Source organism: Oreochromis niloticus, linkage group LG3 (assembly GCF_001858045.2).
Source record: "Oreochromis niloticus isolate F11D_XX linkage group LG3, O_niloticus_UMD_NMBU, whole genome shotgun sequence".
Taxonomy (NCBI): domain Eukaryota; kingdom Metazoa; phylum Chordata; class Actinopteri; order Cichliformes; family Cichlidae; genus Oreochromis; species Oreochromis niloticus.
Window position 1 is genome coordinate 61,569,577 of NC_031967.2, and position 27,181 is coordinate 61,596,757.

Here is a 27,181-nt window from a genome sequence, read left to right on the forward strand (position 1 = left end):
TGAGCCTGTCTGCTGCACAGACTGGAGGACCTGTGTCTGTCAGACCTGACACAAAGCCCCACCCACTTTCAACTCTGCACTTACCAGTTTCCTTGTTTCATATACTGATGTAGTCTCAGCAATTTTAGTAAAGCTTGTTCACTTTTGTTACATAAAGAGAAAGAAATGTGCTGATCTTGGCCCATAACAAATAACTTGGGTATGGATCACTCTGTAAGAGTTTTTGGAAAGGGAAGCAGGAGACTGTTGCTGTAGATTGGATTGAAGAGAAAGGAGAGTGGAGCTGTTCAGCTGCAAACAGAATTTAGTTCCTTGCAAAACAAACAAGCTTAAAACAACGCATGAAAGAAGAAAATGTTCTGTTCTACAAATTAGTTTGAGAAATGTAGGAAAATACACGGTGAATTGTTTTTTACTACAATGCCAGCCCTTTTTAGTTTTGTAAATATTGCCTATATTAAGAGGTCTTATTTTATTCTTACTTTATTGTTCAGCTTTATTTGAGAATTCGGCCATTCGATTAAGACTGATTTTGTGTGGTGGTTGTAAAGAAATGGATGGATATTTTATTCTTTATTTTATTTTTTATTCTATTTTTCAGTTTTATTTGTCAAGATTTGGTGAATTGCCATTTTTAATACCTTGCCTTCCCTTTTTATTTTTGTTAATACTGGCAATTGTTATATTTGATATATGCCATCCAATAAGGTATGTCATGTTTCATTTCTCTTTAATCTTTCTTCGGGCATAGTGAGCCATAGGTGAAAAAACTTTAAATACAAAAATACCAGTCATGTTTGTTATCACACATCTGTGAATATTGTGAACAATCCAAACCTTTTTTTAACACATCATCAGCAGTGTATAGGCTTTATGGTACTAGGGTAATATTTACTTATGCATTTTTAAAATGCTTGAATTATGTAACTTGCTCTAACCATTGTACACACAAGCTTAAAAGATACTGCTCATTTTTAAAGTACTGAACCAAATGCCCATTCGTCACTTTACTTATTTGTCTCAGGGCTCACCACCTGGTTTGGCTTGACAGTCTCCTTGCCTGTGTTCCCTTCCACTAGCCTGTCACTCTGCTTGCCTGCCTGTGGCTCTGGAGATTGTATTACTTGGTCTGAACTGAGATCTGCCTCGCCCCTACCTGTGGTTCCAGAAGGCCTCTGCCTGCATCTGTATTTTCAGTTGTATCAAGTAAGCTCTCCAACTCTCCCCGTCCACATACGTTTTACTCTTTGCTTACGGAGTCATTCCCTTAACTCTGTTTTGTCCTTCTCCCTTAGATTGCTCCAGAATGCCACCAATCCTCCCCGCACGCTTGCAGCTCTTTGATTTCATTTTCTCCTCATCATCGTACATTTAATATGTTACTGTAAATAACCTGTCACTGTGAATAAACTTTATTCATTGCTACTTCCTAACTTAACTGTTGCAGCATTGCAACAGTGTTTTGCAGATATGTCTTCCCCCCCTGCCTGGCTGTACCAATCTCTTGGAACATAGTTTTTAAAAACACTCATCAATAGGACAGTTCAATCACAGCCTCACAGGTTACCTGAACATAAAAGACAACTTGTTCAGAGGGAATTGGCCAAAATGCTAAACCTGGGAATAATAAAAGAGTCACTCAGCACCTGGTGTAGCCACATATTTCTTGTGGTGAAGAAAGATGAGTCTATACGGTTCTGTGTTGACTAGTTCAATGAAGTGTCACAATTTGAGGCTTATCCCATGCCCTGGGTAGACAAGCTCCTGGACAATGTTAGTCACTGCTCATTTTTTCCACAACACTGGAGTTAACCCTGATATTGGCAGATTCCCTTATCTGTAGAGTCTAGAGTCTAAAACAGCTTTCTCCAGTACAGTTGTACAAATTTGCCAAACTTCCATTTGGCTAGTTTGGACCCCCCCCCCACCACCACCACCACCACCACCACCACTCCATATGATTCATATGCACCAAATACCACAGCAGCATCTCAAAGACCCTATTTTTGTTTCAAATTAAAAATTCTATAAATGATATGCGTCAGGGCTTAAAGAAGCAAGGTTACCAAAAGGTGACTCTCCCTCACCAACATGAATATCATTAGCAAAATCAAGTTATTTAAATGAGAAACAAATGTACACAAGATCATACAAGGTCCTAGGGAGAGAAAGGCGTTTTATAATGTTCACGATTAAAAGACTTTTAATGACAAGTAAACAAACTTGCAAGTGGAGCAACTCCCAAAACCGAATAGTGGTATTTTTGCTCAAGTGACAGTGCCCATGTTTAAAAAAGCAAATTTTATAAATGATGTAGTTCAGAGCTTACAGAAACTTAGGTAAGATTACCAAAAGGTGACTCTCCCTCACCAACATGAATATCATTAGTAAAATCAGGTTATTAAAATAGGAAACAAATGCGGTAAGCTCATATGTGGTTTGAGGAACAGACAACATAATGCCTATAAAATGTATATACACCCCCTTGGATATTTTACTCTTTTATTGCTTTGATAAAATAAATCATGGTTAATATAATTTGACTTTGTTGAGACAAATCAGCTGAAAAACACTTCTTCCATGTCAAAGTAAAAGTAGAATTGAAAAAAAGAGAGCAAATAAATTGAAAATATATAATGTAAAGTGAGTGACTGCATATACATTTAACCCCTTTAGGTCCGGGTGTAGTAAATACACCTTTGGCACACAATTTTTTGTGTCAGCAAACAGTTTGATAGCTTACTTTTTACGCCAGACCAAAGAACCTTCTTCCGTGCCTTTGGTCGAACAAAAGGCAACACTTTGTCTTTTGTCACTGCATAACAGAAAAAAATGCAATTTTTTTGCTTAGTAATTATGACGTGTATTTTCCTCTCTATGTTGCTGTGTATGTTTCTCCGTGCTCCTCATTCTCCAGGTTATTTCAGAGTCTATTCCTAGTTTCTTAGTTTCTGGTTTTTCAGTTCCTTAGTTCTTAGCTTCTATATTCCAGTTTTTGGTTCTGTTTTCTTGTACTCAGTTGTTTGTCACAGTTCAATAAAGCTGCCTTCTTGAGTTCACTCCTTTGTTTCTGCGCTGGGTCCTCTTCCCACCTGCCACAGTAACGCTACATGACAGAACGACACAACCACACATTGGAAGGATATGAAGGACATGATTTTCATAGTGGGGCAAACAGTGGCTGAAAAGGCCCAGTCAGAAATACTGGAGAGCAGTCATTCACACACTTCAATCCCTGGTCTCCAGTCTCCCCTGGTTACTGGACTAATTACATCCACTAACATTGGACTTTTTATCCATCACACTTCACCATGATCCATCTGCTACGATAGCCAACACACCTTGGCCTCTCTTTGAAAGGGAGCCCTGATTCCAGTGCTCTCTATCACAGCCAACGTCGTTCTGTTCTCTAGCCTCCTTTCCACTGCCTGACCCGCAGATGTAAACTCCAGCTCTGCAACCAGTGCAGCCTGTCCAGCAAGCTTCTGCAGCTGTCTCCACTGAGAGTTCAGCCGTCCCAGTCTCCTCCATCGTCTGCTTGGAGCTCAGGTGAACTTATCCAGCCAGCTACAGACACGACAGCACGGCTTGATCTGGAGAAGCGGCCTGAGCTGACTGTGTGCCCTGCACAGCTCAAGCTAGCGCTGTCTCTGCCAGAGGTCTCCATACCGTCTAGTCCTGTTTCTGTTTCCCCAGAGGTTTCCACCCAGGTGGGAATGGTGGAATTTGGCACCTTTCGCACCCGACTCATCTGTCTCGTTAACCAGGCTCGTCAGTGAAGAGGATTCTCCATGCTTTTAGGACTTGAGGCGTTATATCTGTATGGCTACTCCACTGTCTGACTGTACTGATTCATAGTCAGTGTCACCCACTCACAGTGTGACCACCACCTCCACTTGGCGAATGACTTTGAGCTAAAAGAACAAAATAATATAAGCACTTTATTTCCCGGTAAGATTTCCCTAAGATTGGGTTTTAGTTTTGATAAGCTTAATGTATTAATATTATTTGCTAACATCTATTATGGATTGTTACCATAACTTCTACTGAAACTCCCCTCCTCATTCTCATTTGATAGTAAAATATATGAAAAGATCAAACAATGACCTCTTTAAAAGTCACCTTCACTCAACAGATGAAGAGAAGATTGATGGGTGAGTTATCTAGCATTATTTTTTCTATTAATCTCACTGGATATTGAATTAATTTGAAATAGAGACACTATGATGTTTTGTGTATGTAACTTTTTAAGGATTATAGAGAAAATGTAAATATTAAAATATTCCAAAAGTACTGAATACAATTATTTTGTAAATGAACACTAAACTGTTTATTAACAACTTCTTTTACTGGCAACGTAGAGAACCGGAGAGAAGGAACATTAAATAATAAATATGGTACAGTAATAATCATGATGACTATATCCATGATAGAGAAACCAAGAATGGAAGAAACCAGTTTACTGCTCATCCTGCTGCTCTCAGGTCAGTATTAATATCTTAACTCTTGGAACTTTAGCCAATAAATATACTAAGTAACACTTGTTTCATTTTAGATTACATGTAAAAATAAATAAACAATGCGTTTAATAACACATCAAGGACAGATTAAGAAAATCTGTACCTTCTCTTACCACAATAGCTGCATACATTTTGAAATATGAATTTGTTGTTGCGTCTTATTTAGATTTTGATTCATTGAATGGCTTTTTTGTAGCTACATAATATTATATCTATCAAACCAATGACCATCTTTGAATACAGGTGGTGACTTTCAACACCAACTGTCTGCCATCTATAATCCAGTTTTGAGATCCTTTCTTAGACGCTTTAACACCCACTCACATCCTGGGCCATCTGACCTCAGTAAATCACACGATAGGGTGGGGCTAGGTTTGAACTAATATGATTATTGTCTGTTAGATGATTGTGTGCATATGTTGACATACAGATGCTTGGGGTAAAAAAGTAGTTTAATACCATATTTTTCGTTTTTTCACTTAAAATCCTGTCATTTTCTCAAAAATCAACAGTACGCCATATAATCCGGTGCATCTCATGTATTCATTCTGGTTGGTCTTACTGACCTCAAACCGATTTTATGTGCTACACGGCACTCAAAAATCTGTGAAAATGTATAGTTTGATTTTGGTAAGCTACGAAGCTGCATCGCTTGATGGGTTGTTGGAGCATGACTGCTACTGTAGTCAGGAGCCTCAGGGAGTAATACGTACTGTGCTTCAACATAATATTAACGTATTGTGTGTATAAGGACCCTAAAATGGCACCTGTTAAGAGACGCTTACGAAGCGGATTTCAGACTCAAGGCTATCAGTCACGCAGTAGAACATGGGAATAGAGCAGCTGTAAAGATGAAGAATTAGATGGATTTGTGGAAGAGGAAGGAACTGAAAAAGTGAGTGTATTGAACTGTATTTTATGTGTTACAACTGAACAATGTTGAATGTTATGGTGAATGAGTTGGATGAAGACTGATCTGCCTGTTGCGCCTTAGAATCCAGGTCGCCTTATGGTCCAAAAAATACGGTACTGATTCAACTTAAAGTAAAAGCCAGAAAGTACAGGCTGTAAAATGTACTCAGAGTAAGAAAGTAATCGTTTTTTAGAGAATGTTTTGGACATTTATTTTTGTGCAAAGCTAACTGAACGCTATGCTATATTAATAAAATGATATTACTGCATGGTAATAGAAACGTGACCTTATCCTAGCGGAGGGGTTTGTGTGTCCCAGGGATTTGAGGGGTGAGAATTTCTACTGAAAATCGCTTCAGTGGCGTTCAGCCCAACTGGAAATGTCCTTAAGTCTCGACCTTGGGTGATGCAACTCACCAGCCATAGGATGCAGTAAAGATCTCATTCCTTTTAATCATGAGCTGAGTCTGTTGGGTCCGTGTTGTGATTGTGTCGTTCTGTCAAGGTTGAGCTGTGTGGCAGACGGCGATAATGAAAAGAGGCAACTTTATTGCTGTACAAAACTCAAAAAGTGGATACAAAAAACAAAATAACAAAACATAAAGTAGCAAACTAAGAACTGGGAAGCTAGAAGCTAGATACTTTTCAATAAATAAGGTGGATGCGTCCTTGAATTGTTAAATCTCAGTGAATTTTTAAATGTTTTTTGTGATGTTTCCTTTTTTATTATTAAATAGTAAATAGTATAAACAATATGTAAACAACTTAACAACCCCCAAAGCGTCTAAGTCGCATCAGTGACGGCAAAGCAAAGTGTGCCTGCTCTGCGCTGACAGAGGAGTGGCAAGTCCGGTGACCTGGCTTTCTTTGTCTTTGCCAAAACCACAGCATTGCAAACAAGAGCGGGACTTAAAGTAAAGAAACAATCTCACCAGGCTAGTATCAATCCGATACCGATGCAGACTAGGTATCGATACAATCTATATTTGGATCGATCCTCCCACCATTACCATTTTTACGTTTATTCTTAACACATCTCATAATGATGGCATATTTTAGGGGTGGATTTAAAAAAAAATGATTTCCTGATTCAAATCGTTTTGAGTTTGAATAAGGCGATATTGATTAATTAAATCCTGAATTGAATTTTACATATAAATCTAATTTGCCAGAAATATCAGAATCTCAGGTTAAAGCTTACAAAACAATTTCAACAACCGTCAAACAGGTAAAACAGCAAATGAGAGCAGGTAAACGAATTCTGCAAAAAGATGGAAACAGAACATTTGCGTACGTGCCCTTATCAACCAACGGCACGTACGTGGATACGCCGTTGGGTGCTGAAAGCCGACATCTCACAGATTCTGAGGCTGCAGGTTTTGTCCCTCTCTCACCAAAATTCACTGAAAATGCAGGAAGTAAAAGTAAAATACGTAGTTTAGTTCCCACCACTCTTTGAATTTCTACAGTATGACTACTCAGATTGAATTTTAATTTTTTGTAGATTTGCATTTGTTATTGATCCATCTATAAGCCAGTTTCACAGATAAAAAGACTTTGTCTCATTTTTCTCAGGAGGACTTTCCACTCTTCCTCCCCGCTCCAGAGAATACCACTTTGTGAACCAGCTGAAGACCTGGACCGAAGCTCAGAGTTACTGCACTTACTTGGTCACCATCTACAACAGCAACATCAACCAACTGCTTGTGACAATGGCACAAAATATTGATAACTGGGCTTGGATAGGGCTCTACGATGATCGTTACAGCTGGAAGTGGTCCATGGAGGGAAAACTGTTTTATGTTGGCAGTACTCATGAATTTTTGATCTGGGCTAACGGCCAACCAGACTGTGTAAAAGCAAAGGAATACTGTGTGGCTCTTCAGGGACAAACACAGATGAATGACAGACCCTGTGGAGATTCTTACCCTTTCCTGTGTTACAATGGTAGGAAAATGACTTGTTACCACTGTTATTACAGTTTTATGTGAGTCATAATTTACCTATTTAAAAGAAAAAATCTCTTTTCAATATTTCACAGCCAGCAGTACAAGTTACATCTTAGTGATGGAGAACCAAACCTGGTCAGCGGCTCAGTCGTACTGCAGGACATACCACACAGACCTGACCAGTATAAGAAGCAAAGAGGAGAAATCCAGCATCCAGCTCACTTTGAATGGATCAGGGGTTCAGTATGTGTGGATTGGTCTCTACAGGGATCACTGGTCCTTCTGGTCTGACAACACAACCTCTACATTCACTAACTGGATGTCTTCTGAGCCTAATAACCTCAATCCCAATGAGTACTGTGTATCAATACATGTATTCTCTGCTAACAGATCATCTGCAGAGGAATGGCTTATTTGAAGAGTTTCAGTCAGGTTTCAGAGCTCATCACAGCACAGAAACAGCTTTAGTGAAGGTTACAAATGATCTTCTTATGGCCTCTGACAGTGGACTCATCTCTGTGCTTGTCCTGCTAGACCTTAGTGCTGCGTTCGATACTGTTGATCATAATATCCTATTAGAGTGATTAGAACATGCTGTAGGTATTACAGGTACTGTGCTGCAGTGGTTTAAATCATATCTATCTAATAGACTCAAATTTGTACATGTAAATGGAGAGTCCTCTTCACACACTAAGGTCAATTATGGAGTTCCACAGGGTTCAGTGCTAGGACCAATTCTGTTTACATTATACATGCTTCCCTTAGGCAGCATCATTAGAAGACATAGCATAAATTTTCACTGGTATGCAGATGACACGCAGCTCTATCTATCCATGAAGCCAGGTAACACACACCAATTAGTTAAACTGCAGGAATGTCTTAAAGACATAAAGACCTGGATGGCCGCTAACTTTCTGCTTCTTAATTCAGATCAAACTGAGGTTATTGTACTCGGCCCTGAAAATCTTAGAAATATGGTATCTAAGCAGATTCTTACTCTGGATGGCATTATCTTGGCCTCCAGTAATGCTGTGAGGAACCTTGGAGTCATTTTTGATCAGGACATGTCCTTCAACGCACATATTAAACAAATATGTAAGACTGCTTTCTTCCATTTGCGCAACATCTCTAAAATTAGAAATATCCTGTCTCAGAGTGACGCTGAAAAACTAGTTCATGCATTTATTACTTCCAGGCTGGACTACTGCAATTCATTATTATCAGGATGTCCTAAAACTTCACTGAAAAGTCTTCAGCTGATCCAAAATGCTGCAGCAAGAGTCCTGACAGGGACTAGAAAGAGAGAGCAAATTTCTCCTGTTTTGGCTTCCCTTCATTGGCTTCCTGTTAAATCCAGAATTGAATTCAAAATCCTGCTCCTCACATACAAGGTCTTAAATAATCAGGCCCCATCTTATCTTAATGACCTTGTAGTACCATATCACCCTATTAGAGCACTTCGCTCTCACACTGCAGGCTTACTTGTTGTTCCTAGAGTATTTAAAAGTAGAATGGGAGGCAGAGCCTTCAGTTTTCAGGCCCCTCTTCTGTGGAACCAGCTTCCAGTTTGGATTCGGGAGACGGACACTATCTCTACTTTCAAGATTAGGCTTAAAACTTTCCTTTTTGCTAAAGCATATAGTTAGGGCTGGACCAGGTGACCCTGGATCCTCCCTTAGTTATGCTGCAATAGACGTAGGCTGCCGGGGATTCCCATGATGCATTGAGTTTTTCCTTTCCAGTCACCTTTCTCACTCACTATGTGTTAATAGACCTCTCTGCATCGAATCATATCTGTTATTAATCTCTGTCTCTCTTCCACAGCATGTCTTTATCCTGTTTTCCTTCTTTCACCCCAACCGGTCGCAGCAGATGGCCCCGCCCCTCCCTGAGCCTGGTTCTGCCGGAGGTTTCTTCCTGTTAAAAGGGAGTTTTTCCTTCCCACTGTCGCCAAAGTGCTTGCTCATAGGGGGTCATATGATTGTTGGGTTTTTCTCTGTATTTATTATTGTGCTATCTACTGTACAATATAAAGCGTGTGAAGAGTAGAAAGATATTTTGCTGCTATTATTTGCTGCTATTTTTATAATCATCATTACCATTTCATTATTAATAGTGATATTGCATTCAGATGCATTCAGATGTTCAAATATATTGGTATGATATTAGTCTTTAGTACAGGTCCAGTAAGAACCACTTTGAACTGTTGAGTTGAATCTGTAATTCTAAAGGCTTTTGAAGGTGTTTATAATCTTAAATGTTTCTGTGCAGACTGCAAGGACAGGAAATCTACTCTGTGCACGCACAGACACACATACACACACATACGGTTAGGGTGTAGGTGAAAGTTGAGCATGCTTCCTGTGACTGATGAAGAAGCAGATGCACAATGCGAGAGCTGAGCTGGCTTAGGGGAAACCACCGGGGAGAGGATGGAGGCCAGTGTACTTTGATGGTGTCTCGAATTGTCAAATAGAACATTTGTGGTTTTGAAGCTGATGTAATGACGCAATGAGGGGGCGTCATTAAATATACTCTGATGCATATAAAACTGTATTTTGATGTTTGGAGGATGAGATTTTTGTGCTGTCTCCGTACAGGGTCAGCTCATTCTCCCACGCGTGTCTTTTCATTAAAATCATCGTCCGACTTTACCTTTTGGACCAGTGTGGTTACTTGCATTCCGCCTGTATTTACTTCCTATATTTTTTAACCTTAACAAGTGCCTTGAGGCGACTTTTGTTGTGATTTGGCGCTATATAAATAAAATTGAATTGAATTGAATTGAATTGGAAAATAGTACGATGGTGGCTGTAACTACACAGGTGAGGTCCTGAATTTAAACACTGTAAGATCCTGTCATCATGTAAAACACTAATGTCTGTGTTTTTATATGTGGTTCATGTTTAGCAGTGACAAAGCAAACAGTGGTGAAAATGAAGCTTCAGTCAGAGGCAGACATGCACAGCACAGAGATCCAGCAGCAGGTTTCACAGCAGGTCAGCAGGTCAGTCACACAGACTTAACACAAGTTCAAACTATGCTTCATGTTTGTCATCATCTGCACATTTTGTCCAGCTGTCAGGCCTCATGCTGTCAGAAGGACTGACAGACTTCAGGATTCGTTGGAGGAAAGTCCAGAGTTACCGTGACGACCAGTTGAAGAAGCAGGATGTGGACGGTGGCTGCAAAACTGAATTCTGACTGGACTGAACCACTTCATGTGTGAAGTTAATAACATGCTGTGCTGAGCTGTCTCATCCTTTAAATCTTTCAATATTTCAGAGTGTAAAGTTTCACCAATAACCCCTTTGTAGTAACAGTTGTAGTTTGACAGAAATTCTTTTATTTAGAGGTCCATGCACAATTTTGTAGGTCTCCTTGAAATTTTCTTCATAGGCTTTTACAGTTGTTTACAGTTTATTGGGATCCATAATTCTTGTTTCATTCTGACAGCAATCTCTGCTGACTTAAACAAAAGGTAAAGAAAATCAAAAATTTACTGCTGTAAGAGGTCAGGATGGATACCAAAACACTGTTTATGTCCTGATTCTGCTTAGACTGTTTCAGACCCATAAGAACCATGAATGGGATCATAAGTGTCCCAATCCATACCTGATTTAAATTGGTATGGTCCATTTTAAAGGGTTGGACTTTTAATACAGACTTGATGTCCTCGTATTGGACACTATTTTAATTGGATTTTTCTCTGCTCATCAAATGTTAAATTTTTCAGAAAGAATCCATTGCTTTCCTCCTGGATTATTTTCTTTAACATGAAACACTGAGATAAACACATCTTCAGGCCCGTCTCCTCGCCAGTCTCTTTCCTCCCAAAGATATGAAAAGCATTAGCTCGGAGTAAGTTAATTAGACAAGTATAACTGATGTTATTTCATTATTATTCTGTGATGTTATTATCATTTGATTCTGCTTTAGCTTTGCTCCTGCTAAATTTCTTTAATAAATATCCTTCAAATAAAGTCTACATTAAATTATGACCACAACAAAAATAGCAGAGCGCACCACTGGATTATTTAGAGGAAACTCATCATCTGTGCTCATATTTGATTTGTCTAGTAGGAAACAGTGAGCAGAGAGATTAGACAATCTTGACAGACTCATAGACACATTGATAGTTTTAGTATTTTAATGCTGTCAGTAAGAAAACTGCAGAATCATTACAGTTGAAGGCTGTTTAAAGGGAAAAAAGTCAAATCTGAACTGATGGTTCCTCATTTGTCAGCTGAAAATGTGTCTGACTGTGAGATGAGCTCATTGGACTTCCTCTCCTTCTCCCTGAGATTCATCTTCTTCAGCCACCCGTCCTTCGGCAGCACCAACACAGAGGTTAAAGTCCACCAGGCCGCTATTCTCCCATCTGCCCTGCACCTGCCTCCTAATTTCCTAGAGAGACATGACAGCACAGAGATCCATCTTTAGCAACAACAACAACAACAAAAACAATAATAACAATAATAATGATGATGAAATGTATTCATAAAGCGCCTTTCAAGACACCCAAGGACACTTTACAATAGGAGAAAAAACATAATAGAACAATGAAAAAATGAAGAACAATAAAACAAAGCACAAGATAAAATTAACAAAAAGTGGGTTTACAGTGAATATGCAGATATGAACAGATGGGTTTTGAGATGAGGTTTAAACTGGGGGAGAGAATCAATGTTTCTTATATCTGGGGTTAGAGAGTTCCACAGCCTGGGAGCAGAGCAGCTGAAAGCTCTGCTTCACATGGTGGTGAGGGGGAAAGAAGGCACAGCAATATAGAAGAAGAGGATAGAAGTGAGCAGGCAGAAAAGGTAGTGCTAATGAGTTTATCAGACTCTCAGATAATTATGTAGGAATTTTGAGCTACTGTTATTCACACTAAAACACATTCAGACAACAGACAGAGCTTCAGAAGAAAAACAGCATTCATTTGATCTGTGAAAATAATAAGAAGGAGAAACTAAAGAGTAACAATAAAATCCAGCTAAGATGCAAAAACAGAAGCTGTTATCATAAAGCACATTTGCTGGACTCAAGTCTGTCTGCTCCACCCACCTCTAGCTATACAATTGATGATGTCACAGATTGGCTTACCTGAGCAGGTGAGTTCCATGACTGAACCAGCAGTAAATGATTCACTGATGATGGTTGGTGACTGTAAACACCCCATCATAGAAAAATAAGAAGTTTCACAGAAAAATCTGAGAATCCACACAGGTGTGTTTGAGGGCTCTCTCTTTTTTACAGAAACATCTGAGCCACAGTCCAGATGTTTGCAAAAAGCAGCTGGTTCCTTCAGGGTCCTGGCCGTTGTATACACTGGTCTCCACTCTCCCAGTTTCATTTCCAGTGTACCTGCACAGTGACTGGCTCCTCCCACTAACCTGATAGGCTCTGAACAGAAAGCAGAGAGTCATAAATAAAAAATGAAGTGTGTTTGAAGCAAATCGAAGCTGCAGCTGCTCTTCTACCTGAGCAGGTGAGTCCAACAGCTTTGCCTGGTGAGCAGCTGCTTCTAGTAGAGTTTGAGCTCCTACAGTCCAGGAGAGCAGACTCATGGCCTTCACACTGGAACTCTTTGCTCCACACTGGAGCCCCCACATCTCCATAGAGCGCCCCCTGGAGGGTTGAGGGAGGCCCGCAGCCAAGCTCCCTACAGACCACCTCTGCATCCTGCTGGTCAAAATCAGCTTCACACACGGAGGTCCAGCTCTGCTTGGACTGGTTAGACTGGTTGTAGTTGACCTCCAGTCTGCCTGAACACAGACTGGTCCCATTCAGCAGCCTCACAGAGTCTGAAGAGATCAGAGAAGATCCAACAGACAGAGATCAGAGACAGCAGACACGAGAAGACACTTCACTGATTCAAAGTCTACTCAGCACAACTCCAACATCATTTCATCATTAACATCAGAACACACACAGTTCATTCTGATATATGTCATCAAATGCAGACAAACTCCAAGACATCCACTGAGCTTTAATGACACTTGGAGCAGCAGAATACAGCAGGTTACCCAATCTGAACAAAAGATGGAACTCCAGAAAGGGAAACTCACTTCGACAGGGAAACACAGAGATATGAGGAGAGCAGAAAGTAGTGACGAGACACTGAAAGCTAACTAAGTAAATTACTGGCCTTTCCTGTCTTAAGGCCCTTATATTATCAGAACTCTCCAAAAGAGCACTTGCATCCAGACTAGGACATACGTGTGGACTTTTCACTCACCATGTGTTTTACACCCCATCTGCATTTAATTATGAGACACCCCAAAAGGTTCATTCTGTTTATCTAGACCAGAGGTGTTGAACTCCAGGCCTCGAGGGCAAATCAAATGATTAGTTCATTACCAAGCTCCTGGAGAACTTGTTGACATGTTGTTGTCTTGTTGACAAGACATGTTGAGGAGGTGATTTAGCCATTTCAATCAGCAGTGTTGGATCAAGCACACATCTAAAACCTGCAGGACACCGGCCCTCCAGGCATGGAGTTCAACACTTAGACGTAGCACTTTCAGTGGAAGAAATTTTGTCACTCATCAAACTGACTTCAATCTCAGCTGATGGATGAGACTGATGAAGGCAATTGAGATTAACATACCTGGATGGTTAAGACATATTTATGAGATACTACTGTTCTATCAGAGGTTCTTCTTGCATTTTCTCTGTATTATTGTAAGCCTACTGGTGATGGACAGAGGGGCCGATGGCACGATATGGCAGCCTTGCTTCTGTCAGTCTGCCCCAGGGCAGCGGTGGCTACAACTGTAGCTTGCCTCCACCAGTGTGTGAATGTGAGAGTGAATGAATAATGGAATTGTAAAGCGCTATATAAATCCGATCCATTATTATTATCATTATTATTATTAAGGTCTTTAGCTACAATATAAAGTGCCTTGAGGTATTTGGTGCTAAATAACTGAAACTAAATTGAAGGGAATTTAAATATACAACCAGGTAATTAGAGAGAAAAAAAACACTGGGCAGGAAAGGCCATCACTAAAGCACGAAAGGTTAGCAATAGATGGAGCTCGGAGGATAATAGTTGTCTGTAGTGCTCAGAGCAAAGTCAGCCATAATTTTATGCATGATATGAATTTAAATTCAGTTTAACTCAGGGAGGTGCAGCCATCTGCTGCAACCAGGTGGAGGTGAAGGTATGAAGACAGGTTGTGGAAGAGAGCCAGAGATTAACATGAACAGAGAAACAACAACTGTAGCTTTTCAACTATTTTGAACAGGTTGTGTTATTGTCTGCAAGAAGCGCTGTGGAGTATATTTAAGGACCTGTATGAAGTGAGCATGCTTCTTACTCACAGCTCTAATTACATGATGAAAATCCAATTTTATTTATAAAGCACTTTAAAATACCCAGCACAGGACCAAAGTGCTGTACAGAAAATAAGTTAAAAACAATAGAAAGCAGAACAGAAAGAAGCAAAAATACATAAAAACTCAAATTAATAATGCACAAATATGAAAAGAAACTAAAGAGTTCTAATTTGTATTGTATTGTGTATTTTGTTGTACAGATATTCTATTTTCAACTTTAATTCAGATATATGTTATCTTACTCTCTCCCAGTTAATTTTACCCTTCATTCTAATTTGTGGTGTACAGTTATTTTATTTTCAACTCTAATTCATATATATTCTATTTTATTCCTTCCTAGTTAAATTCACCCCTTTTAATTTTCATATTTATTTCCTATTTCATTCATAGCCTTTTCTTTTTTTTCTTTAGGTCACGAGCAGTTGTATAAGGCATTTCACTGCATATCGTACTGTGTATGACTGTGTATGTGACAAATAAAATTTGAATTTTGAATTTGAAGGTTCAGAAATGTTGTGGAGGAATTCAAAATAACCACCACTGATCCGGCCGGTGCAATTAGACGACATTTTAATGAATACACATGTGTGAGTCCGAATGCTGTGCAGATTTCAGCGTCGAACTACCTTACAATAGTCAGACAAAGGTTTTATAGGGTTGGGGGTGATACTGCTCCCCCCCCCCCCCCCCCCGCCCTCTCAGACACAATACAGCATACGTCAACTCAAAACCACAAACATTCAGTTAACTTTGAACACAGTCATCGTCTTCGGCTCGGTGCTTCCCCTCAGCTCGTCTTCGCTGTCGCTTATCTCTGGGACATCTGGTGTACTTCCTGGAACAGACTAACACGTACGCACCCCCACTTTGCAGTCGCAAGCAAAACATAATTAAACTCTTACCTATATAAATGCGTCTAACACTGTGTGTATGTATATGTCAGCTTCTGCTGCCCTTTATTTCACCTCTCAGCCCCCCAGCTAAACCTTGTAACCTTTCCACTAGACAGAAGGCCAGCACAACTGAAACTATGTGTGTGTGTGTATGCCTGTCTGTGCGTGCACAGATGCTCTCTGCACCTTAGTTGGCCTCAACTTAGGCAACCAGGCTAAGGCCATCCTGTGTGTACTGATCTTGACTTATATGTAAAATGTATAAAACAACTGTTTCAATCTAACACAACTACTTAAAGCTTAATCAGCGATAAATGCATAATAAAATAACCTACTCTTGGCTTGCACTCAGACTCTGCTTTCGGTTTCACTTCTGCAGAAGCATGCAACTTCAAACACCTGTAACTTCCTGTCTCATTTTGGAGTTACTCTACGTGGGGCCTTTTCTTTCCCCATGCAGTCTGCATACAAACATTTAAGATTATAAATTCAAAAGCATTTCGGGTTATAGATTCAACTCAACAGTTTAAGGTGGTTCTTCTTGGACCTGTAATAAAGACTAATATAATACCAATATATTCGAACATCTGAATGCATCTGCATGCAACATCACTATTAATAATGAAATGGTAATGATGATTATAAAAATAGCAGCAAATAATAGCAGTAAAACATTTCTCCTCTTGACAAGAGTTAAGTCAAGCTAAGATGCAGAAACAGGAGTAGTTATCAAACAGGACCTTTGCTGTCTGCTTCACCAACCTCTATCAATCATTAGATGATGTCACAGACTGGTGACATCATCTAATATCACCAGTCTGGCTTACCTGAACAGGTGAGCTCCAGAACCGAAGAAGCGTTCCATGACATTACACATCTTCGCGAATCATAATCAAAAGGTCGACATCCAACTATGACTAGCCACAAAGATTGGGATGACACCTGTCTCTTTCGTAAAGAAACAGCAGAGCCACAGTTCAGGTCTTGACAGAAAGCATCTGCTTCCTTCATTTCAAAGTAGTCCACTACATCTCCACTAGTAGCTCGTCTCCATTCTCCCTGATGCTTCAGCTCCAGTGTGCCTGCACAGCGACTGGCTCCTCCCACCAACCTCACAAACTCTGAATAGAAAGCAGAGAGTTTCAGTAAAGAGGGGAAATTCCTCATAAAATTTTCTAGTGAGTTTGATTTTGGTACTATTTTTTATTTTTCTGTTTACCTGTTGAATTGTGTTTTACTTCAGCCTGGAGTCCTGAGGAGAAAATGAGAGAAGAACCATCATTTTGTGTTTTTTTTTTTCTCTTGGCTGCGTCACCTGCCTCATCTGCAAATCTCAAGGCCTCTTAACTTTGTCTCAAAACCTCTTGGAAAAGTACAATAATATGAATATGACTCCCTATGAACAAGCGCATGATGACAGTGGGGATGAAAAACTCCCTCTTGAAAGGAAGAAACCTCCGTTGAATAGATAGTATGAAGAGAAAGCTTAATAGGACTCTGATTAAGTACGGTTAAATGAAAGCACATGGGACTAAAGAAGAAAAAAAAACATAACTAGTAGTAGCAGTCTGTAAAGTCTTTTTATAGACTTTTTTGAATAGAGATTTTCTAGTGAGACAATCAATGACTCAAACAGTTTGATGCGACCCTGTTTGCACAGTGGCATTTGTCAGTGAAGCAGCTTCAGGATTTTAAAAATACACCAGAAAGACAAAACAGGAATACGGTGACCAGTTTAACCCTTTCAAAGGCACAAACTCTTCTAGTTTGAAGACCACATATTGATCGATTCACAAATCTGCTGATGAAGCTATATGCAAGTGGTCAAAGGTTATAAAAGGCTTGTTTATTACAAAGAGACTACTATCAGTTCTTTAAAGAAACAAACAAATCTAAATAAAGTGAGTTTACATACCCCTTCAAAATGCCTGTTTTTTGTAATGTTAAAAATCATTCACAGCTTTTAACTACAAAATGTTAATAACTTATTGGATTTGCATACGATGTGCTTTGATACATTACGTGTTTCTATTTTGTGAAACGTCCAGCGAAAACCTTGCTATACAAATTTTGTAATGAATGAAAAATAAAATAAAATGTTGAATGACAATATTCGGTAGTTTTGTCCACGATGAACAGGTTAGTCTGCAGTAATGTGATGAACTAACGTCTTTGACTGGTGCACAGTTGCTGTGCTTTCATACTCAGTGTTAGGTTACATCAAGTGTACTGGAGATAAATTTGCATTTAAGATGATGATGCTTAGATTTATTCAAAGAATTTCAACTTTGTGCCAACTGTCAGTGGCACTTTATGACCAAATTTACAGTTTTGTTCTGTAAACCATGGCGTCTCAATAAGTGGACGGTCTTTTCAAGTTGCACTGCAGCTAGTCTCCCAGCAGATTCAGAATGGAGAAAACTCTCCTTGATGGTTCAATTATAAAAGGAACTAAGTCCAAATGAAATCTGCTCTTGTTTTGTAACACCCTTCATCTTATCTGCCACGATGCTGAAATATTTACTATTTTTTACATTCATAACAGACCATTTCTGCCAAACAACCAGACCCTCATTCTGAAATAGAAGGAAAACCTTATTAGCTGGATCACCTTCACCTGTTCCTCCAACCTCCCTGGCACTGGCCCACCTCCCCTGCAGCTGAGCCATGGACCACACCTCCGCAGCAATATGCTAACATTATTTTATTATTGCATTAATATAGAACAAGGTTAAGTTAGCTTTGCACAACAGCTGGTAGAAACATCCTCCAAAGACTTACATTTTACTGTGAGTACATTTCAGAGCCTGTATTTTTATGGCTGATGTATTGAGGGCAAATGTCATCTAATGTTAACTCAGTAAATTCCCAGCATGGCAATGATAACAGAGGTTGCTTCACAGTAGCCATGCTCTTAACTGTTCTCCTCCTCTGCTCAGTGTGTACACACACACACACACACACACACACACACACACACACACACACACACACAGAGTTTAGCTATGTAGTAACATGCAGATAAGAGCAGCGTTTACTACACAAACAGCTGTTCCCTACCAAGGTTCGTTTCAAAGTTTGAAACACTTTGAAATAAAACAGACTTGTGTACCCATATATTGTGAATGTCTGTCACAGAGGTTTGGCCTGCCTTGGATCTAAGTAAACAAATGCCAATGTTGCACAAACACACACACACACACACACACACACACACACACACACACACACACACACACACAGCAAATCTGCATTTATTTGTCCCACAAGTGGAAAATCTGCATTGTCATTGCAAAAAAGTGGACAAAGCACAGTATAGAAAGTGCACTATACAAACAATCTGGAAACATAAATATGGACACGTGTATTCAAAAATATTGGTGTATGTATACACACACACACACACACACACACACACACACACACACACACATATCTATCTACGTGTGTGTGTGTATACACACACACACATATATATATATATATATATATATATATATATATATATATACATATATATATATATGATATAGATGTGTGTGTGTGTATAACTAGACTTTATGCATATTATATAACGTGTGGCTATATAAATATATGTACAACTCTATGTATATATGTTTATGGCCAGGCATCCAATGTAGTGACAAGGATTGACAAGATCTAATATTGCATATGAGAAATATTGCACATAGAAACTACCATGGTGTATAGTACGCTGCAGGTAAGGAAGGAAAGTAGCCTTCCAGGGAAGGAAAGAATGGTCCAAGTCAGGCCAAACCTCTGTGTTACAACTTTCAGAAATGCCTGCCGTATCTATACAAAATATCCCACACACTGACTGACCTGCAAATATAAAAGACACACATTCACACCTTCCTTGACTCTCAGCACAGATCTTCCATTGTTCCATCGTCACTGTGTATGTGAGGGAGTGGCATTGCTTGCCTACAGCACAGTGCTGTGCATAAAAGCAGACCGACCCAGGCTGGAGAATCATTTCTTGTTCGCATTTCTGAGAACGCACATCAGGATGGCCTCCGTATCACTGCCACGCAGGAAGAACCTCTCCACGCAACAGGCTTTGGCCTTACTTCGGGAAATGGACGAAGCAGATTCTGATGGAGGAGAGGTTTCATTTGTCCAGCAGGCCACTGATACCTCCTCAGAAGAATCTGAAAATGAGACGGAACAAGAACCCAACATGCCTTGTTACGGGTCCGAAATTGAGGATGAGAGTAAAACAATGATGGTCCAGAAGAGGTCAATCAAACAATTGATTTTAATGAATGCACGCAGCGTGGAGAGGTGTAAACTGCAAAACAGTTGTACATCTCTACCCAAAATACACTCTAGATTGCTTTTATAACATCAGGGTATTGTAACGCCCCTTCTTGCGCTTACAAACACATAATTTGCATGTACAGAACATTCATGTATTTTAAGAATTAAATGCAACATAGAGGTTCCTCCTTGTGGCATACTCTTCCGAATATGGTGATGACCTAAGGCTTTTGAGGTCACCATGGACTGGACATCCTTCCGTCACCTGTAACTAAGCAAACTCAAATACCACAAGAAGCTGAATACATTCAGGCCTTTGCTCAGCTACTATTTTACTGTAACAATATACTCAGCATATGAGTTATGATACATATATATTTAACTCAATCATTTTAAAGTAGTTATAACTGCACCTGTAATAAACATGTTAATATTTGATTATGATAACCCCTATAATATAAATTATACCATAATGCCAGCAGCTTCAATAAATACTTTGATGAAATGATAATTAATGCAATGATAAGATGATGGTTATGTAAAATAATCCCTGTAATTCCACAATTCCCCCTTTTGACGTCTTCCAAAGACGTCACTACACCATTCCCAGGTCCACTACCTTCGCTCTGACCCTCTCTAGCCGCCCCCTGACTCAGCAAATCCGACAACAACCTCATGTCCTCTAGGTGGTCCAGCAATAAAACACCAGCCCCCACTTGAAAACACTTCATGCTTAGGTAATCTCCGCTCCTTTTCTGGGTCCTTCTCTAGTGGAAATCTTCTCCTGTAAGGGATAGAAAACAAACAACCTTTCTCTGCTACACCTTACTAACTTACTGTGTTCATCTCAGGTTCCTGTCATTATTCAAAGTTGGTTCACAATATCATATCAGGCAAAATCACAAACCCTACTCCCACGTCTACTTTGTTAAGCTCTTCAGCTAGACTCTGTACCGGTTTGCCAATCTGTGTGTACATGTCTCTACACTTTTAATGTCTAAATGCACATCTGGATGTATGTGCACTTGTGTGTCTATCTGCATCTATGAGTCAATGATTTGTCAGATATAAGGCGTTAATGTGAGAAATGTTTCCTGACTATTAACTCCTGATACTCGAGGAACTTTCCTGTTTGCCGAACTTCCTAGGTTTGGCCTTTTACACTTTTACTAAAGAAATTTTAACAGAGCCCAAAGAGATTTTTATTTTACTCCTGTGCTTGACAGGTTAAGCGAAGTTGTTTTTTGTTTTGTTTTGAAATTTTTCTCTTCTGTGTGTGTGTGTACATAAGTAAGAATATGATAATCAACATAAGATCCCTGGTTTGCAAATGATTTTCTGCCCCCGCTGCAGGGCAACATCATGTGGTGGTGAGTCTATGTTGGCTAGTTTAATGCAAATATGTAACAGTTGCTTCATTACATTGCCCACTCAGAGTTGCGCAGTTTCAAAGTATGTGGAGCGTTCAATACACATTTCTTGGCTAATTATTTTCCCAATAAAAGTGAAATCACATATTGCATTTGATTTCACTTATATATTATCATGTTCTGGGCTCTATCCATTATATTAACTTTATTCAATCTCAATACTCTTTATGTGTGTGAGCAACGCTTTTAGTCTTATTAAACACAACCCAAGTAAAATGCACACCATCCCCATGTCAGCCTAAATCTCCGCTAAAAAGCACACTTCAAAATTTTCTATCTGGATTTACGCCTCTTTTGGCCTCAAGCATATACATAACATGCAAGGGTTACTGTTAATGCCCGTTAGACAAGTTTCCATTATCTACAACATTTTGTTTCACCCGGCTCACCCTTACACATTTCCTGTTCACTTATTGCATATTTATCTTTAACACCTTTTACCTCAGTAGTTGCTAAGCAGAAACAAAGCAACCTGTGGTCCACCTTTACCCTGTAAAATAAACTCATATCATGTTTGTGTCCGTAAGCATGTTTTGCATTCATTCATTACACTCCACGCCATTCCTGCAAGTTAGGAGCTGTAAAGTTGAAAGCTGCATCAAGTCCAGGCCTTTGGCCTGGCCTATATTTAAATCATGTGTGTTTGTAAGCGCGCATGCAATTCACCTGCTATGTTCTCATCATCCCTCAACATGTATCACCTGGACACTCTCACCAGTGAAGCTTAAAACCCTCTTGGATAGAACATCAACTCTAAACAAGCACAGTTATGCATTGTGTATAAAATTAACTCAACCTGTAAATAGAGACATCACTGTTATGACAAACATAAAATAATACTGTACAACACGTTATTAATACAGTCATCCTAAGGCAGATTATCTGTTTCCTATATTATTTTGGCCACCCCTGCTGCATGCTGTGCACATTTAGGGTGCCTTGCTTCTGTTGGACTCAACCTCATGCTAACCTACATAAGTACCTGTCTTAAGAGAGACCTCTGCACAGCTCAGACGCCAATTGCAAGAGCTCTCTAACATTAGAATCATCAACTGTGACTTATATAGTGTTATTTCGGTACTTTATACTTCACACATTTTGAACGTTGTTTATATGGGGAGTTCCTCTTTTTGTGTCTATATTTATTAATATGCCTTGTGCACTAAAGCTTCCTGTTTTTCAGTCTGGCTGAGCACTCGTTTGTGAGTATAAACTGGCCTCTACAAGCCTTCATTAGCAGATACACATTACAAATACTTCATATATACAGAGAAAAACCCAATAATCCACATTTCACTATTTTGTTCTTTGGTTCAGATTTGGATTCTGTATTGTTCTTCATTTGTTATTATTTATGTTTAGATTGTTTATTGCTAATCTTGGTTTGTTGTTGTCTGTTAAGCTCCGGAGAGGCATCTTCCATGTTAAACACTAAAATATAACATAAGAAATCTTCTCAACGTGTTGTATATTTTTAATATTTCCTTATTATTTTGTCATAAAATAAATCAACCAAATAACTTAAGCTGTGTGACAGCACCTTGCGTTTACGCCAGGCTGTGAACTGCCCTGAAGCTACACCCCCTTTCACCCCATTTACTTTCTCAATCTTAGTTTAAACTATTCCTGACCTTCTCCTTCTCTCGTCTGATCGTCTCAAGCACGTCCTGTACCAAATTTACTTCCTCTTTTCAAGTCCCACATTTAATTACAAGCTCAAACAGATTTGCCCTATATTGCTGTCTCGACGTGTTTCCTGTCAACTTAACAGAGTTATTCTCAGAACTCAGAGCTGAGGTTCCCCTTTTCTAAGTCTGTCTGTTCTACAAGAGAGCAAGTCGGTAAACAAGTTTATCATCACAAAGGTTATTAGGCAAAGGTCACGTAGACATTTGCCTAGTAACCCTAAAAGAACACATTTCATGTAGCTAATCGCATATATTAACACCCCCCTTTTTGTGACACATCTCATGTGTTACAAACTCAAAATCCTTCACTCAGGTTAGGGAATTAAAAGAAAAGTTTAGTCCTATCATATTATGTATAAATGCTCCGGAGCTTCAAACCTGTATTTAAGGAATGAAATCAAATTAATCATCATGTCAAATCTTTTCTTGGCTCCATCCACAGCCTGCATCCTTGAAACGTCCTAGAAACAAAAACCTGTATGTTAACCAGAACATCACCTTTTATACTCAGTTTCTCCACTTCATCCACCTGTAATATAAAAAAGTTAAACAGAACAATTATCAGTCATATGTCCAACCTTAGTCCAGTCTTTTGTCAGTGTCCAGTCGGTCCAACCTATGGTCTGCCTCGTCCGTCCATTCACCTGTCCATTCCCACACATTCACTCACACGCATTACCATCAGGTATTGCTGACAGTGGAGACTATCTCGCAAATATTCAGTCTTCACTCTCAGCAACATCAACTCATTTATTTGTTTTACTTTGTTTTTAAGAAATAGTTCTTTCTGCTTTTAGACTGGATTGGCTCGCGGCAATCCTTTTACTTTGTCAGCGCTGTTATCCACTCTTTTGCAGGCCTGCTTACAACAAAAATGAGAAAAAGAGAGCTGAGTATTAGCTCATCAAAGTACAAAACAAAATCACCTGACAGGTTTTTCTTTATAAGTGCACTGTTATAAAAACTATGGGCCCTTTTAGACATGTCCATGTTTATCAAAACTCCCTCTATTAAAATAAAACAACAACCTCAAAAATCTTCAACAATCTTAAATTTCACCCATAGAACACACCCAAAACGTAAAAAAGCTACACCGTTTTGTACACGAGATCCCCCTTTAAGCACTTTACCAAACTCACATTCAACCTTAACATATAAGCACGTTCTCACAATATGTCAACACTAATTTATACACCTCCTAATCAAATTTGCACCTCTGAACAATCTACCCCTCCTTTAAGGCCTCAATCACACACACACAGCAACCTCCTCTGTCCACATTCACACGAGCTCTCAAACTTTTTCCATACTCAGCCATATCTCAACAATTTAACTTGGCAAAATAAATACATGTTTAAACTTTATCACATTATTGAATTATTTTCATTTTCTTTCTATACTAATCACTTACTCTGATCAATCAGTGCAAGAGCACTCCTGAGTCACTCTTATAAACACTTTAATCACTTTATTAAACATTCACACCATTCTATCACTCATACAAGTAGCAAGCCGATCTTCATTGCGTATGTTTGTGTGTGCTATTTTGCATATATGGCTTCACAGTCTCACAGACACTTTCCCATTCTCCAGTTAAAGAGTCAGTTTTCTCCGTCCCCGAATCACTAACCCCAACTTTAATTTCCCACCTTAAATCACAGCCCTCCTGGTCTTCCGCCAGCAGTTAGGGCTTGCTCTCAGGTTCCTGGACACTGTAAACAATTCAACCAGAAACTTGCCTTAACATATCCATTCATGTTAACCTGTAATTTCTTCAGACTCCTGCATCTGGAGAATTGGCCTGGGTCTGCTTTACTCCTGAAAATAACAAACTAAGACATTTTCATTATTATCACGGACGCCTAAACGACCCATTTCTCTTTTTCTAGTCAAAAATACCAATTATGCCATGTATGTAAGCGTGTTCTTCCTTGCGTTATGTGGTCATGTAAATGCAGTGTAAGCTGTTTTCTTCATTGCATCCTATATATTCATATTTAATTTATGCATTTCACCACTGAGCTTTAGATTCAAACTATCTCACTTCTGGTTCATTTCAAAAATAATCTCACATGTAACAATTTGTATGTGTGTTTTCTATTCATTAAGGTAATGACAATTATTTCTTTCATTATTCTTACCTTTTCTAATGTTTACCTCTTTGTTATGCTATGGTGGACATCCCTAAACAATTCATGAGTTCAGGTTTCAATTTTCAATCCAATTATATCCTATATTCTCGCAGTCAAACTCGTCCAGCTTCATCTCTCACTGGTCCTCTCTGCACAATGTCCTGTTCGGGCTTCAAAGCTCCAGCAAACACAGTCTGTTTCTTCTCTGTTTCTTTACAGTCTTTCTTTCAGATTAAGTCCCAGCATGGCAAAATATCACTCAATGTGTAGTGCTCTTCCACAATTCTTTATCCCACTGTTCAACTGCCCAGCCTGTATTTTCACAGTACATGTTACATTACACTTACATGCTGCTGCTGGTCGTCAGTCTTCATCAGTGTTACTGGATCAGTGGCACTGTCGTTTGCCTGCTGTATTCAAGTCCACGATGTTCTATCGGTCTTCATCAGGCGATTAACTGTCCTTTGAACTTCTTCTCCGCTTCAGGGACAAAGTGAGAGATCCAGCCGCACAATTTCGAGCCAAAGACTGGCTTATTTTCCCAATTCTTTTAATCTACTCTTCTGCTGCTGAACTCAAGGTTGCAAAGTTGAAAGACGCCCACCTGTATTGACCATATAATTAGTATTATATTCATTTTTTCTTAAAGGCTTCATTTGCTTCATGTGCCTAGAGTTAACTCTCTCTCTCTACTCTGGGTGCACACTTGTCACCGTGAGCTTCCCTTTTTATGGGCATGCATTTCCTGTCCCACACACACACATACTTCCTGTTGCAGCAGCCTCGGTACACAGAGCCATATTTCCTGTTCCTCAAACTAATCTAACTCCTTTGTTTTTTGTTTTCTTGAATTAAAAGCACTTTCAAACTTTAGCACATCCTACTTTTCATCACACAAGAAATATATTTCACACTCCTTTATTCCATACACGCCTTTTAAATGCTCTAACCTCTTTCAGACGCCATAACTCGTCTCACACGCACTGCCTTTCTCTCTCTCAGACTTCCCCTTTTCACTTACTCAGACAAATCACCCAGTCACTCAAATCAAATACTGACAGCATTCACACAGTTAAAATCACACAAAATACGCTTTCATACGAGTATCTTGGACATGCCTTCCATGATCAGAAAGAGCAAGTCAAAAGAAAAAAGAAAAAGAAAACTGAAACCTCTCATAACATCACTGAAGGTCAAATATCTTCATAGACCCAAAAGTAAGCATATTATTTCCCTAGTCAAAAGTCAAACCGTTACTCACAGTAATTTTAATCTCACAGCCTTTGTGTTTTGAAACTAAAAGAGGAAGGAACAGCGCCCAATTTAAACTGCGCATGTTGTCACTCAACAACACACACACAGAAAATGTAACTGTATATATTATCTCAAACTGAAACAGAACCCATCTAAAAATCCTAAAACATCTTACTTCGACACCCCAAAACACACATCGCTTACAGACATCTTTATTAATTAAATTATCTCAAATTCAATTTCAGTTCTCAGAACCCAGGTAACGGTCTTAAGTATCAACAGTTTATGTATCCTATCTCAAAACCCCGCAAAAAGTCATACAGTCATGGCAAGAAATAAAACTTTACTTACATATTGTAATAAACAAAACCAGCGTACATGCATCAGCAATGTCTAGCAGTCTCTATAAACTTCCTCATACTCTATTGACCTCTCAGCTGCCTTATTTGCATTCTCACACACACACACACAGTCTAAAAATAATACCAGCCTGACTCACAGACTCAGACAAGTCTCTTAATATATTTACACAGACGTCCTATGATTACAACTGCACAGATTTTAGGCTTCTCATTCCAAAACCTACACAATTTAGACAATTTTTAAATTAACCCTCCAAGGGACAAACTCCCTGAGTTTTTTGTGATCAATTTAACCAGTCTCGGCCCCGGACCGTGGTCAAATATCTAAGACCCTACACAATTTAAAAGCATCAATCAACTCAACCCGAAAAGCCCCGTTATGTGGACACCCCACATCCCAGGCTTCCCCGAAGTTT

At 39.2% G+C, this 27,181-nt stretch overlaps 2 protein-coding genes and 1 long non-coding RNA gene across 8 annotated transcripts in view; 2 read left to right on the plus strand and 1 right to left on the minus strand.

Annotated features, from left to right (window-relative positions):
• Nucleotides 1-27,181, plus strand: part of LOC100703578 (nuclear factor 7, ovary) — a 972,198-nt gene that overhangs the window by 786,001 nt on the left and 159,016 nt on the right. The window lies entirely within an intron of this gene.
• LOC100708849 (scavenger receptor cysteine-rich type 1 protein M130) overlaps nucleotides 1-27,181 on the minus strand; it is a 284,144-nt gene that overhangs the window by 192,708 nt on the left and 64,255 nt on the right. For both annotated transcript variants that reach the window (XM_025905760.1, XM_025905759.1), the window contains exons 3-5: nucleotides 16,838-16,870; nucleotides 16,446-16,739; nucleotides 12,865-13,188 (exon numbers count right to left, since the gene is read on the minus strand). In XM_025905760.1, the coding sequence (XP_025761545.1) occupies nucleotides 12,865-13,188; nucleotides 16,446-16,739; nucleotides 16,838-16,870 (651 nt within the window). The remainder of the gene's footprint in view (nucleotides 1-12,864; nucleotides 13,189-16,445; nucleotides 16,740-16,837; nucleotides 16,871-27,181) is intronic.
• LOC112846340 (uncharacterized) lies at nucleotides 9,583-11,358 on the plus strand. Its single transcript, XR_003219272.1, has 3 exons — nucleotides 9,583-10,206; nucleotides 10,292-10,380; nucleotides 10,460-11,358. It is a non-coding gene; the product is annotated as an uncharacterized LOC112846340 (long non-coding RNA).